The sequence below is a fragment of the Triticum aestivum genome, chromosome 3B (genome assembly GCF_018294505.1).
Source record: "Triticum aestivum cultivar Chinese Spring chromosome 3B, IWGSC CS RefSeq v2.1, whole genome shotgun sequence".
NCBI classification, from domain to species: Eukaryota; Viridiplantae; Streptophyta; class Magnoliopsida; order Poales; family Poaceae; genus Triticum; species Triticum aestivum.
The window spans coordinates 599,640,220-599,654,843 of NC_057801.1; the positions used below are offsets into that span (position 1 = coordinate 599,640,220).

General features: G+C 41.9%; 2 protein-coding genes and 1 long non-coding RNA gene across 3 annotated transcripts; 2 read left to right on the top strand and 1 right to left on the bottom strand.

Annotated features, from left to right (window-relative positions):
* The first annotated feature begins 1,474 nt into the window (after positions 1–1,474).
* LOC123065834 (leucine-rich repeat receptor protein kinase HPCA1-like) lies at positions 1,475–7,190 on the top strand. The gene is made up of 19 exons (XM_044489042.1): positions 1,475–1,733; positions 2,351–2,468; positions 2,549–2,620; positions 2,804–2,878; positions 2,987–3,058; positions 3,154–3,315; positions 3,419–3,493; positions 3,582–3,653; positions 3,743–3,814; positions 3,899–3,967; positions 4,043–4,117; positions 4,399–4,470; positions 4,704–4,841; positions 4,918–5,387; positions 5,463–5,621; positions 5,788–5,927; positions 6,032–6,251; positions 6,322–6,557; positions 6,645–7,190. The coding sequence occupies exons 1-19, from the start codon at positions 1,655–1,657 to the stop codon at positions 7,140–7,142; spliced, it is 2,874 nt and encodes a 957-aa protein (XP_044344977.1). The 5' UTR covers positions 1,475–1,654; the 3' UTR covers positions 7,143–7,190.
* On the bottom strand, positions 1,779–2,649 carry LOC123065835 (uncharacterized). The gene is made up of 3 exons (XR_006431150.1): positions 2,536–2,649; positions 2,349–2,441; positions 1,779–1,825 (listed from the first exon to the last, which is right to left on the bottom strand). It is a non-coding gene; the product is annotated as an uncharacterized lncRNA (long non-coding RNA).
* Positions 7,191–8,533: 1,343 nt separating the features above from the next.
* LOC123065836 (leucine-rich repeat receptor protein kinase HPCA1-like) lies at positions 8,534–14,065 on the top strand. Its single transcript, XM_044489043.1, has 17 exons — positions 8,534–8,874; positions 9,280–9,403; positions 9,472–9,546; positions 9,863–10,063; positions 10,211–10,372; positions 10,515–10,586; positions 10,660–10,731; positions 10,806–10,877; positions 10,958–11,026; positions 11,103–11,177; positions 11,453–11,587; positions 11,680–12,013; positions 12,159–12,387; positions 12,719–12,858; positions 12,946–13,165; positions 13,250–13,482; positions 13,571–14,065. Exons 1-17 carry the CDS (start codon positions 8,790–8,792, stop codon positions 14,063–14,065), a joined length of 2,793 nt encoding a protein of 930 aa, XP_044344978.1. The 5' UTR covers positions 8,534–8,789.
* The last annotated feature ends 559 nt before the right edge of the window (positions 14,066–14,624 follow it).

The window sequence follows — 14,624 nt, forward strand, 5'->3', positions numbered from 1 at the left end:
CGGTGCTGGCAACGCCGACGCGTGCCTTCGTCTACGATGTGTCCCCGGGGTTGGCAACCCCGGCGCGACGCGTCGTCAACATCATCTACTTCCTGGCGCACCACTACTTCGACACCACTACGCCCATGACTAACTCGGCGCCTCCTTGCGCCCGCGGCTCCACAGCGACTTTCTCGACACCGGCTACCCCGACTCGACATCGATTACGACATTCTTCGCACGACTACCTCGACCACGGCTCCACCACCCACGCTCTCGGCTACCTCGACAAACGGCACAAAGGGCTATCGCCTTGCTTTGAGCAACCTCTTCGGTTGCCACTCCAGCCACGACTCCGCGATGCGTCGACCGTTACGACTGTGGGGGGGTGTCCGTCGGCTTGCCTTCGGATTCTTCTCCAGTCTCACTGTCTGCGTCGCTACCGTTGTGACTGCGGGGGGATGTTGAGTATAATGTTTATTAGGAAAGACGAGATAGACTAGGATTTGTTCTGGCTTGTCTTGTACTCCAAGTAGATCATTGTACTCCTATATATATGCCCACGAGGCTCAAGCAATACAACGAACTATTCCACCAATCCCTCTCTTCCTTCCAACAAGGGCACCGCATACTTCATGCTATATGTCACGCCAGACTATCCAAGGTCCCATGAAGACCCTAGTGCCTGCAGAAAGCTACAGAAACATTTCATCATTTGGGGGGGGGGGGGGGCACACATTTATATTTAAACTGACCACTGTCTCGGATTCGAGAGAACCGTCAGATAAACTAACAGATCGTGACCATGTCAAACATGGTTTACTGACCAACCATGGCATAATTCATCGATACATGCCCTGATGCCATATCAACATCAGCAGGGCTGCTGCCTTGCACTGGCAGGTATCTTGAGTTCTTGACCCAACCTTGAGATCCACCTGCACAAGGAGAAACGGAATTGTTAAGTACAACAGCCGAGCAGCACATCCAGTGTCTGACATGTGGCCAAGCACGCATAATCCAACTTATTGCCGTATCTACGTGTTTCTTAATCGCAAAAATTATCGACATGTTAACTAAGAACACAACGATATGGACGGAAAAATGTACAAAACCCAGCAGTACCCAGCTACCCAAGCCAAGAGTGATACCCAGCTACCCGCAAGTTACGACTGGGCCAATGCCGAGCAAGAGCAATGCATAACATATGGTGCCGCGCAGATAAGGCCGCACACGGATAGGCAAGAAGCACCTGCCCCCACTACTCAAATGCAATACACAAACGTTTGCTTCATCCATCTCATCTTTTGATCAGTTCAACTGAGAGCTCTTGCTACGACTTGTTTATAAGTCTTATAAGGCCACCAACAACCTTTGTGTGCATGCGTTTTACTATCTGCATATCTGTTGGACCTGGTAAGCAGTCCCATAGGCAATGCCTGCTAATAAATCCTCTGAAGCAAACTATATATGAGATGGTTTTGTTTGAATGGCTGTTTGCTTTGCCTGGCTTTGTTGCTAACCTCAGCAAGGAGGGCGCCGCGTTGGATAGCTGCTAGCTCCTCCATTAGCTTGGCAATCGGGTAGACTTGTCCCACAAGAACATCCATCGAGATTGTTTCTGGTTTGACGTTACCTTGATCTGCTGTGGAGGCCGGAACGGCACGGCGGAGCGATGATGCAGTGGGTGCTACTTCTGTTCTTGCTCTTGCTGTGCCTTCAGTTAGGCTCCAGCCAGACGAACCCCCAAGATGGTAAGCCACAGTCCTTCGTTTTTTTTCATTCGGTTAACAGGAAGAAAGTTGCCTACTTTTAAGAACAAGTTGCTCACTGAGCAGCCATTGGCCTGTGAAGAAGGTGAGCCAGATTAGTTCAGCCGGGAGCATAAGATGAACATGATTTTATTCCTTATAATGAATTCCCACAGGAAAGATCAGCATCATGGTAGTATGTAGCATCAAGATTATGGTTCTGCTTTCCAATTCGGTGGCGTTAATAGTTAGCTCTTAAGCCATTTTTATCATCATATCCAATTTGTGGCACTAGGTAGCACAAATAGAACTATAATGGATCAGATACACAGTAGGTCAAATCAAACAAATTTAGAATTCGTGCTAATGTATGGAGAAATAGGTCCCACGATAAAAGGTTAAACTGAAATAATGTTTCATTCCCGCCAGTACAACTGAGAATTCAAAGAAGGCCTCCTTTCTTGGATTAATACTTATCTTGCATGCTCTATGATGATACTTGCATCTACTCTCATACGATTAAGATTAGTGTCTAATATGATCCATGATAGGAGTGAGATTGAATTATTGGAGTTGTTGGTATTTAATGCCTCTCTAATGTTCGCTTGATAAACCTACAGTTGCCGCACTTCAAGCACTGATGAAGAATTGGCGGAATCAACCGCAAAGCTGGACAGGATCCGATCCCTGCAAACCCTGGGATGGAATTTCCTGTTCCAGCGGGAGAGTGACAGAAATGTTAGAACTCAACTTATCAGTCGTCATTTTGTACTTCTTTTATTATCAAGAAACAATCCGCTGAAACCTGGTAATTGCAGGAGATTATCGAGCATGAATGTTGCAGGTACATTAAGCAATGCCATAGATCAACTCTCCGCTTTGACGTATCTGTAAGTCATTGCTTCCTCAATTTCAAAAGAACTTCCTTCATACAGTAATAAAAGCTTCAGTTTTTTCTCAACAAAAACATGCAGTAACAGATAAGAATCCAGGAACGGGAACTACAGCCTACAAAATTATCTACAGATATAAACCATGATATGTTTTAGACTACTGATATGAACTACATGCAGGGATCTGTCTAACAATCCAAGTCTTGGAGGTTCACTTACCCCAAATATTGGAAATCTGAAGCAGCTCACCATTCTGTAAGAACAGCGACCATACACAAAACATTCTTCTTCTTTGGGTTAGGTGGAGAGGAGCAAAAGAAAAGACACGGGAAAAGCTGACATATTGTGTGGTTTTTCCTTCAGGAATTTACTTGGATGCAGCTTCACTGGTAACATCCCACAAGAGATAGGCAACTTAAGACAGCTCACATTCCTGTAAGAATTCACTGAAATTTCAATGCAGATCTTTTTAATGACATTATTTGATTCGTGAGATGATACAGATCAATTAACAAGTTACTCTTATACAGGGCCCTAAACATGAATCAATTCACTGGCAGAATACCCCCAGAACTTGGCCTTCTCACAAATCTCTCTTGGTTGGACTTGTCGGCCAATCAATTGTCAGGACAAATCCCAGTTTCGAGAGGTTCAGACCCGGGGTTGGATAAACTTGTCGCCACAAAGCATTTGTAAGTACTAAAATGTTGTACCTGCTCTAGAATGGAAAGAATAATTATAGCTTAAATGTGCTATTTTTTTCATATCGGCTCATCCATCCATCCAATTCAATAGCCATTTTAGCGAGAACCAGTTGACAGGCCCAATGGACAAAAGACTTTTCAATGCCAATATGAACCTCGTACATGTGTAAGCAGCGTATTCATCTGCACTTGTTAATGCCCTCTGTTCTTTCATGCCATCTAACTTGTTTTGAATTTTTTATAATCATTGTCAGCCTATTTGACAACAATAAACTTGATGGACCAATCCCCCCATCCCTTGGGCTTGTCAAAACACTTCAAATTATGTACGTACCTCATAATAAATTCTCATTAGTCCGGCACTCCCTTTTGCACAGTTTTATTGACTTTTTTTTGTCTGACTGTACTTGTTCAGCCGACTAGACCATAACCAATTCAAAGGTGTGGTACCTGATAGTATCGGTAACCTGACTAGCCTGATGGAACTGTAAGTAGCTATCAACAAGGAACAATAACTAATGTCTCCTCTTCCTTCCAAATGATGTTGCCAATACTTCTTTGGTTATTACAGGAGCTTAGCAAGTAACCAATTGAGCGGGGCAGTGCCAGACCTCACCAATGCAACTAATCTCACTTATGTGTAAGGCACAAACTAGATCAATGCTTAAGTTTAATGATTCTTCTGTTGTTTCAACACAATTTTCTCTCCGGACAGGGACATGAGCAACAATGCTTTTGCAAGCTCAGGAGCACCAAGATGGTTTTCGACGTCGACGGCCCTGAACACCTTGTGAGTTGTATGAGGATTAGCAAAGTGAACGTTAAATGGGTTTAGTAAGGGAAAATGCCCAGGTACACTGAAGGGTGAGTGCACAAACCATATCAGCCATGAATAGAACCTTCAGATCTATGCACACTCTTGCCCTACATCTATTGCAATGTGTGAAAAGATCTCAAGGTAGTATCAATGACTGATATAGTGTTTGCAATGACCCTTGAGTGTACAAAATCCACACCCGTGAATAAGCTAGATTCTAAATAACATTGTTGTTCTGGTTGGATAATTTACAGATTTATGGATGGTAATGGCCTTAATGGGACAATACCCAACGCTCTTTTCAGCCTCCCACAGATGCAGAGAATGTAATTTCCTCGATACTCCAGCTAAACTTCTCCAATGCCACATCTAACTGAAAATTTCTCTTCAGTAAATTTCGGCAGATTTTGAGAAATAATTGTGTGTCCCTCAAGACCTCACATCCTTTATTTACATTTATGTTTTTATTATTTTTGTTGCAAATACATGAATTCTAATTTCACCCTAATGTACCAACAATTTTATGTCTTCTCATGTTTTAACTAGTATTTTAATGCAGATCACTAGCTAAGAATACTCTTGGAGGCTCACTGACTATGACTGGTAAAATCAGCTCAAAACTGCGGGTTGTTAATTTGACAAATAATCAAATAATCGATACTAATAACGTTGACCCAAGCTACACTGGTAGCCTAATGTAAGTATCACACCATATGGTATACTTGTACAACTACATGGCATGTGTCTCACCCATCTTTTCTGTTCTCATCCAGACTAACAGGGAATCCTGCATGCTTAGAAAATATCAATTTCTGCACACTCAAGGAAAAACGGCAAGTGGCATACTCTACTAGCCCAGGCCCCTGTGGTGCTATTTCCTGCCCCATTGGTCAGTTACCAAATCCAGAAACTTCACAGAACTGCGCTTGCACTACCCCCTTCGAGGGTGTGATGAACTTCCAAGCACCTGCCTTCTCTGACATGACAAGCCCCGAGTCATTCCAACAATTGGAGTCGACGCTTATACAGAACCTTAGCCTAGCTCCAAGATCAGTTGCACTTTCCGAAGTTGACTTCAGCCCAGGAGCTCCTCTAAAATTCAGATTGAAGTTTTTTCCAGTCAGTGAAATGGGCTTCAATCGCTCAGAAGTTATAAGAATCAGTTCTTCTTTGGCCAACCAAATTTATAAAGCTCCAACTCAATTTGGACCATATTACTTCACAGCAATCCCATACTTTGCAAGTATGCATACTGCATAGAATTATATTCTCTTTTATTTGATATGTCTCCAAGTCTCACGTAACTTGTCCATTTCAGTCCCAAGCGGTAAAAAATCCTCAATGCGCAAAGGTGTAATAATTGGAATAGCAATTGCTGGCTTTGTCCTTATTGTCGGTCTTGTTCTGGTAGCAATATATGCTCTACGGCAGAAGAAAATAGCCAAGGAGGCAGTAGAGCGGACTACCAATCCATTTGGTAATCATTTATTTTGTCGCATCCATAAATAAATGTCCAACTTGAATAAGCTAGTAATTTTTAGTTCTCTACACATGGCAGAAAAAAAAAGCAAGATAATCATAAGCATTTAAAAGTGTCATAACATGTTTGCTAATTTGATCTTGTTAATATTTTGATACCACAGCATCATGGGGAGCAGGTGGTAAAGATAACGGAGACGTACCACAATTGAAAGGAGCAAGATATTTTGTATTTGAGGAACTGAAGAAATGCACCAATAATTTCTCAGAAACTCATGAGATAGGATCTGGAGGATATGGAAAGGTAACTGATTTCTTTGCTCGCATATCTAGACATAAGTAAACGATGCCCCCCCCCCCCCCCCCCCCCCCCCCCCCCCATCTAATGTCATATTTATATGTTTAAAGGTTTACAAAGGAAAGATTGCAAATGGACAAATAGCTGCAATAAAACGCGCACAGCAAGGATCCATGCAAGGTGCAGCTGAGTTCAAGAATGAGATTGAACTCCTGTCCAGAGTGCATCACAAGAACCTAGTGAGCTTAGTAGGTTTCTGCTATGAACAAGGGGAGCAGATGTTGGTTTATGAGTATATTTCCAATGGGACACTCAGGGACAACTTGATGGGTATACTCTCTTCATCTTTACAACTATCTCCTAAACAAGGACATACGATTTAACCATTGCTAATCTTCAGGTAAAGGAGGGATACAGTTGGATTGGATGAAGCGACTTAAGATCGCAATTGGGTCTGCTAAAGGCCTGGCATACCTTCATGAACTTGCTAATCCACCAATTATTCACAGAGATATAAAATCAACCAATATACTTTTGGACGAAAGTTTAACTGCAAAGGTAGCTGATTTTGGTCTTTCGAAGCTAGTGTCTGACACACAAAAGGGACATGTTTCTACCCAAGTGAAGGGAACATTGGTAAGTGATTCTGAGAATTAAAAGTGCATAGTTTCTTTCGGGAAAACAAGATTTCTTGCTAATTTATCTTTTATATCGAAATACTAGGGTTATTTGGATCCTGAGTACTACATGACTCAACAGCTCTCCGAGAAGAGTGATGTCTATAGCTTCGGAGTTGTCATGCTAGAGCTATTAACTTCCAGGCAGCCCATAGAGAAGGGTAAGTACATTGTGCGTGAGATCAGGACCGCAATAGACCAGTATGATCAAGAGTACTATGGCTTGAAGAGCCTAATTGATCCAGCAATCAGGGATTCAGCTAAATTAGTTGGCTTCAGGAGATTCGTTCAATTGGCTATGGAATGTGTAGAAGAATCTGCTGCTGACCGCCCGACAATGAATGATGTGGTCAAGGAACTTGAGACCATTTTACAGAATGAAGGGGGTCCGTTGTTAAATTCAGCATCTTTGTCAACTGAACATTTTGGAGATGCAACAGGTAGAGGCCAAGAGGAACACTCTCCTATGAAAGATGACAGCAGCAGCAGCAGTGCTTTTGATTACAATAGTGTATATTCATACTCAGCTGTTGAACCAAAGTAGGAACTATGTATTGGTTCTTGCTTATCTCTACTCATTGTTTTTGGTGCATGGTCCAAGTGAATAGGACACAAGACATTTATTGTACAATATTCATTTTCCTATCTGTTGATATAACCGAGGTGGAATATGTTATAAGCACGCACTAGCAAATTGCTTTCTTAAGATGTGACAGAGAGAATGATCTATCGATAATACCATAACATTCATGACCTGTTCTTTTTCTATCGATAACCTAAAATTAAAATCAATGATACTCCCTCTATATAAGAGCGTTTAGATCACTACTTTAGTGATCTAAACACTCTTATATTTCTTTACAGAGGGAGTATCTGCTAAAGGGAAGAACACATTGTGCATCTCCAGCATACAGTTCCAATCCATCATCAAGCCTAGAAACATCCTTCACTAACTTGAGTCGTTTCATCCAATTTCTGATTTGAGTAATTAGCGGATGCAATCTCAACAGTTTTTTTTAAACAACAAAATGCCATTTCACAGCATATATTTAACTATTAATGGCCACATTTTTAGTAAACTTATAGCCTCTGATTGGCCGTTGAGGTTAATGAATAACTGTGAAGTCTAAGGTCCTGTTGGAGTGAGGTCGTAAAGTGGTTGGCATTGGCGATGGTCTGCGGATATAATACAGTATTAGTGAGAAAAACAATTTAGTCAACTATATTGATGAAAAACAAAATTAGAAGACGCATTGCGATCATGTACATTGAAGCATCTTTCTTATGATTGCATAACCAGTCACAAAGATAATAGTGCCTTGATTACCATGCACCTTCACTGCACTTTTCTTATTGGAACATCAGTCAATAACTCTAGTCCCTACGTATAATGTCGCATCTGCACTCATTTGGCAAAATGGCACATCAAAAGACATGTATGCCAAATGATAAAAACACAGATATTTTACCCTGAATAAATTTAAATTAAAAGGGGCAAAACGGGGAAGTACCTTTGCACAAATAATGGAAGAGCAAACCAATGACTTTGTCACTATCAGGGCTTCCAAATCCTTGGCATTGTTATTTCAGCCCCCACCAACATATGCTGTACCAAAAGAATATAATATTATTAGCTACTTAACAAGAAAGTATATATCGGAATATAAGAATCACTTCATCACAGCGACGTTAATTTCAACCGAGAAAAGACAAGGAACAGTTGTCCCAACTCCAAAGAGCATCCCGACTTCATCGTTTAAAGGAAACAGGTTGGTTGGATGAAAGCTGTTACCTGTATCAAGCCACCAAAGATCAAAGAAAAGCCTAGACCCGTGAAGGTCCTCAGCCCGTCTAGAAAAGGTTAATAAATAACACCGACGGAACAGGCAGTAATCCTTATGCAACTTGGTTGTTTTACTTGCCCTTCGATCACCTCGAGACCATCTCTCCCTTTTGGCAACAAAACCAGCAGCTGGGCCAAGTATCATGCGGAATATGCAAACAGGTACAAATTCGGTTGACCTATTCTTGAGAAAATGTCCTTCCAAAGAGCAAGGCTTTGGCGTTCATCTTAGAATGCTCCTCCATTTGGGTTCTTGCAAAGAAGCTTTCACAAGCAGCTTTGCAGTTTGTTGCCACTCGAGTGTTTCTAAATTGTGATCCCCATAGGTAATCCCCATAGGCTCTGAGAATGGAGGCATTGAGAAAGTTTCTGCTGCTGTTGATGCTGTTGGCCAGTATACCTGTGCGACTCTGTGATACAGATCCTCAAGATGGTAACTATGATAAATCTAATTTCTGTACCTTTCTCTTCTTAGATTACTTTCATTGCAAAGATTTAGCTTGATCATATTGAAGGTGACAAGCCACACAAGTATTTAGATGAAATGTTTTCTATCTGCCATACTAGTATGAAAAATAATTTTGTTCTATCTATAAAATAGAGATGGCATTCAAGTGCATAATGCAATCGTACTATCATAAACACCATATCAAATAGTTCATTCAATATCATCTCCTTTCATGTTCTCCAAGTTCGCAAATTTTCTTATTTATCTGCATAACATTAGCATGGTGCAGAGCAACTGACAGTAAAAGGAAGATATGGCACCATGCAGATAATATAGTTTAAGTCAGTGGTCTGTAAATTCCTGAATAATAACATCAATATGCATTGTCAGTGGCTGCGCTCCAGTCTTTCATCAGTGGATGGCAGGACTTCCCATCAAACTGGAAAGCATCAAATGATCCATGTGGAACACCATGGGACGGGGTTATGTGCGACAAGGGGCGGGTGACGTCACTGTGAGTACTAAATAATGATGTTTTAATTTCACCTATCATCCAGTTAAATTTGGCATCCCTGTTTCCAGGAGGCTTTCAGGCATTATTGACGCTCAAGGCACATTAAGCAACAGCGTAGGCCAACTCAATGAGCTTGTTTATCTGTGAGTTACGTACCCTTAAAATCATTCAAGTTTATTAATCATCAATAGTAAGAGTACATTTTCTGCTTCAAATGTTGGAGTATATCAGAAGATTCTGGAGATTTTGACTGCTTAAAGAAAACATGAACATGAATTCTTTGTTTCCAGATGGTAAAGTTGCAGAGCTTATAACATTTTAACAGAGAAGATATCAGCTATACTAATAAAACAAAAACCTGACGTTACATATGTAGCAAGTTTAGAAAAAAAGAACTGGCTAATTTACCTCGATAAAATATAATATATTGTTTTTGCTCATACTTTAGGGTGCTTGCAGGGATCTCTCCTTCAACATTGGAATTGGTGGCCCACTGCCTGATGCTATCAGGAATCTCAAGAAGCTCACAACACTGTATGCCTGCATGACCATTAGCAAATCCTTATCTTGCATATTTGGGATACATCAATCACTGGCCTACCCTACTGCACTGTGCTTCTCAGGATCTTGGCTGGCTGCAGCTTCACAGGAGGCATCCAAGTATTAGGAAACTTGCCGCAGCTCTCGTTCTTGTAAGAACTATTAGACACATACAAAGCCTTAGTCATGCTCACATTATTATTAAGCTCTGCTGATACTTTGGTTGTACTAATGAGATGAATTTGCTCTGCAACAATTTCTCTGTAGGGCACTGAATTCAAACAACTTCACAGGCGGGATTCCTCCATCGTTTGGTCTACTCTCAAACCTCTTTTGGCTAGACCTGGCAGATAACCAGCTTTCTGGATCTATTCCAATTTCCTCAGGTGGTTCTCCAGGACTTGACCTACTTACACACACCAAACATTTGTAAGTCCCTCTACCATTTCTTCCTTCAGCCTGAATCAAGAATGCATGATCAATATGAAGTGTTAAGTCACTTTTTGTAACTGAAATTTAAGTCGCTTTGTTTCTCCTACCATACTGATGCTTATCTCCAATAAATCAACAGCCATTTTAACAAGAATCAGTTAAGTGGTAGTCTTGCTGGCCTCTTCAACTCTAGCATGATCCTCGAGCACATGTAAGGAAGTACCAATTTTCATTTTTAGTAGCACTACACATGTTACACTGACTACTTTGTTGAACTTCCTCAGATTATTTGACCACAATCAATTGTCTGGTCCTATCCCGCCTGAGCTTGGTGGCATCGCAACCCTCAAAATCATGTAAGTACATGGGCAATGTCTTTCTTCCAACATATTCTAGTTGCTATTGTTGAACCCCTTTGCATCCTCCATAGCCGATTAGACAGGAACAATTTCACAGGAGAAGTTCCAGCCAACATCAGCAAGCTAGACAACCTAAATCTCCTGTAAGTAGCGTGAATTGTGATAACCCGTAACCAAAAAGAATAATATATTTATCTCATGTGGTGTAATTCTTTTTCTGCAGCAATTTAGCAAACAACCAGCTGAATGGGACAATACCAGATCTCAGTAGCCTGAGCAAACTAAACGTGGTGTAAGAAACGTCTGCATTGTTTTCTGCAAACTTCTATGATGTACACTGTTCTGATCAATTTTATCTGCACACCCAGGGACTTAAGCAACAATTCGTTCGATCCATCAGTAGCACCGAACTGGTTCTCAACTTTACAGTCTCTTACTTCAGTGTGAGTAAATTAATACTGTGCACTACTGATCATCTGATGTTCCCTCACGGTAGTCATTAGTCAGTAATATGTTTCTCCCTCAATCACAATTTGTTACTTTGACACCTTAATATGCAGAGCAATAGAATCTGGAGGACTCTCCGGCCCAGTTCCCAAAAGGCTCTTCACCCTATCCAATCTGCAGCGAGTGTAATTTTCTGGCGACATGTAACAGAAACGAATTATCGTGAACATAGAAGTTTCTCATGTTTTCCTCTTTTTCGCTGATCAGACAGTATACTAAGCAATAACGCACTGAATGGAACACTAGAGATGACTGGCAACATCACCCAACAACTGAAGATCGTGAATCTCTTTAACAATCGCATATTTGCAGTCAACATAACACCAAGCTACAACAAGACCCTTGTGTGAGCAGTACCTGCATATTCCAGAACCAAGCTCTAAACATTCCCTCTGTATTCCATTAATTCACTAGCATTGCCTTTTCACCTATTCGCAGACTTGTGGGGAATCCTGTGTGCTTGGATTCAGATTCCTCGAGCCGCTCCTTTTGCAGCCTTCAGCAAGAGGGCCTGATATCATACAGCACCAATATAACGCAATGTGGTTCAACCACATGTTCCGGTGATCAAAGTCTAGACCCTGCAACTTGCAGTTGTGCCTATCCTTACACGGGCAAGATGATCTTCAGAGCGCCATTGTTCGCTGACCCGAGTGACAGAACGACTTTTCAGCAACTGGAAACTAGCCTCTGGAAAGAGCTGGGACTGCGCCCTGGTGCAGTTTTCCTTTCTGGTGTCCTTTTCAGCAGTGATGACTACCTCCAAGTTCAAGTGAGCCTCTTTCCATCAACAGGGACATCTTTCCCTACGTCAGAACTGATAAGGATTGGCTTTGCTTTTAGCAACCAAACTTATAAGCCACCAAGTATTTTTGGACCTTATTACTTCATTGGAGATACATATGTCTCATTTTCAGGTATCCAACATCATCAATGTAAATTATGTCCATATATACATAAGAAATTCACTGGTACTTCCTATCTCAGGTGGTGTTGGCAGTGGGAAATCTCAAATGAGCAAACGTGCTATAGCTGGAACTGCAGTAGGCTGCAGTTTTCTTCTGCTTGCCCTAATGTCCGGGGCGACATTTGCTATACTGAAAAAGAGAAGGCCAGAACAATCATCAGGACGAGCAAATCCATTCGGTAAGGTTCCAAAGATGTGAATTGCAATTCCAACTATGCAGCTGTCGATTCTGCCGAGACATGACACTATATATTACTAGAATTGACAAAGATTGCAGATAACTAAGTAGATACATAGCACATTATAACACAACAAAGCAATAACAACTGGGCCCTTTTTTTCTTGCAACCCCACTGTTAGGTGTCCAAGCTTATAACCGTTCATACTAATGGTTCTGACAGCAAGCGCTTACCTAACAAATACTCACAGCAGTGATAAAGGGAAAACTGACAAACTTTTGAAGATTGCTGAAACTTTACTGATTTTACTCCATTTACATCTAAATTTAAGCTTCATGGGGAGTTGCTCAAAAAGATAGTGGAGGTGCTCCACAGCTCAAAGGAGCCAGGTTCTTCTCTTTTGATGAACTGAAGAACTGCACCAACAATTTCTCAGAAAATCATGAAATAGGATCAGGAGGCTACGGAAAGGTAAATAACTACATAGTTATTGATTAACATTTTTCCAAGAAGATTTACATACAGCTAATCTATCTAGCGGTTTACCTCATGTGAAAGGTTTACAAGGGAACGATTGAAGATGGAACAGGTGTTGCAATAAAAAGAGCAGAGTATGGATCAAAGCAAGGTGCGGTGGAGTTCAAGAATGAGATTGAACTGCTGTCCAGGGTTCATCACAGGAACCTAGTAAGCCTGCTAGGATTTTGCTATGAACAAGGGGAGCAGATGCTGGTGTATGAATATGTTTCTAATGGTACATTGCGAGAGAACTTACAAGGTATGTATACAGAGGATAGTTCATAAGCCTAAAAAGTAAGTACATTTTATGTTTCTTCTCCTTCACAACTTGATTTTGACTCAGCAAGGGGAATTTACCTGGACTGGAAGAAGAGGCTCAGGATTGCTCTTGGCTCAGCTAGAGGACTGGCGTATCTTCACGAACTTGCTGATCCACCTATTATCCACAGAGATATCAAGTCCACAAATATCCTTTTGGATGACAATCTTAAAGCAAAGGTTGCTGATTTTGGTCTGTCGAAGCTAGTTGCGGATACCGAAAAGGGACATGTTTCTACTCAAGTCAAAGGAACACTTGTAAATGCTCTGCTTACCATTGTCTACCAATTTGTGTACAGATCTCATTGGTTACTCTTATCCTTGACGGCTACATTTCATTTCATAGGGCTATCTGGACCCCGAGTACTACATGACGCAGCAGCTATCGGAGAAGAGCGACGTCTACAGCTTCGGCGTCGTCATGCTTGAGCTACTAAGCGCCAGGCTGCCCATAACAAAGGGCAGATACATCGTCCGGGAGTTCAGGATTGCCATAGATCCCAACGAGCACGACTACTACGGTTTGCAGGGCATCATCGACCCGGCCATCCACGACGCCGCCAAGTCGGCCGGGTTCAGAAGGTTCGTGCAGCTGGCCATGGAGTGCGTGGAGGAGTCGGCTTCAAAACGGCCCACGATGAGCTCGGTGGTGAAGGAAATCGAGACGATGCTCCAAAATGAGGGACTGAGCTCATCCAGCTCGTCTGTCACGGAGTTCGAGCACGCAGGGCAAGCCACCGGAGGCCCATACAGCGGTGCTGTGGTTGTGACCGGATCGAGCAGCAGCAGCAGCAGCATATCGGAAGAACCCTCCCGGTCCCACCGTGGAACTCAACACTAAGCTCCTACTCGGTGGACATTTTATGGACATTTTTTCGTAATCAGTGGTTGCAACTTGCAATTCGCCCAAATTTGAAGACCATGGCTCGAATGCCCGATTAGCTTCTGACCAAATCAACCACGGTCGACCGTGGATTCGTCTGTGTAACGTCAAATAAAGCAATGGCTAATGGAATCGAAGTGTTGACACCAGATTTTGGCACGGTAAATAACTTATTTAAGATGGCCTCAAATAGACAAGTGATCTTCATGAAAGATTTCCGTATTGTCGATATGAACATCTTTAAAGTTTGGGTCATCGCAGTCCGATTTCATCTCGAAGACCGAAACTATGCTCAAAGTACTAAGATCTTATATTCAGAGTACAGTTTGGCTGATTAAGCCCCCAAGACGACCTCAAATGGAAAAATTATCTACACGGATTGTCTTCGCCTCATCGAAACGATCGATTTTGATACAAAAATCGTTCCAATCCGAGTTCATATGCAAAAGTTAGAGCCATCGGAATACAGTCATGTCAGGAGGCAAAAACTGGCGCGCCCCACCAGACACCCTGTCTG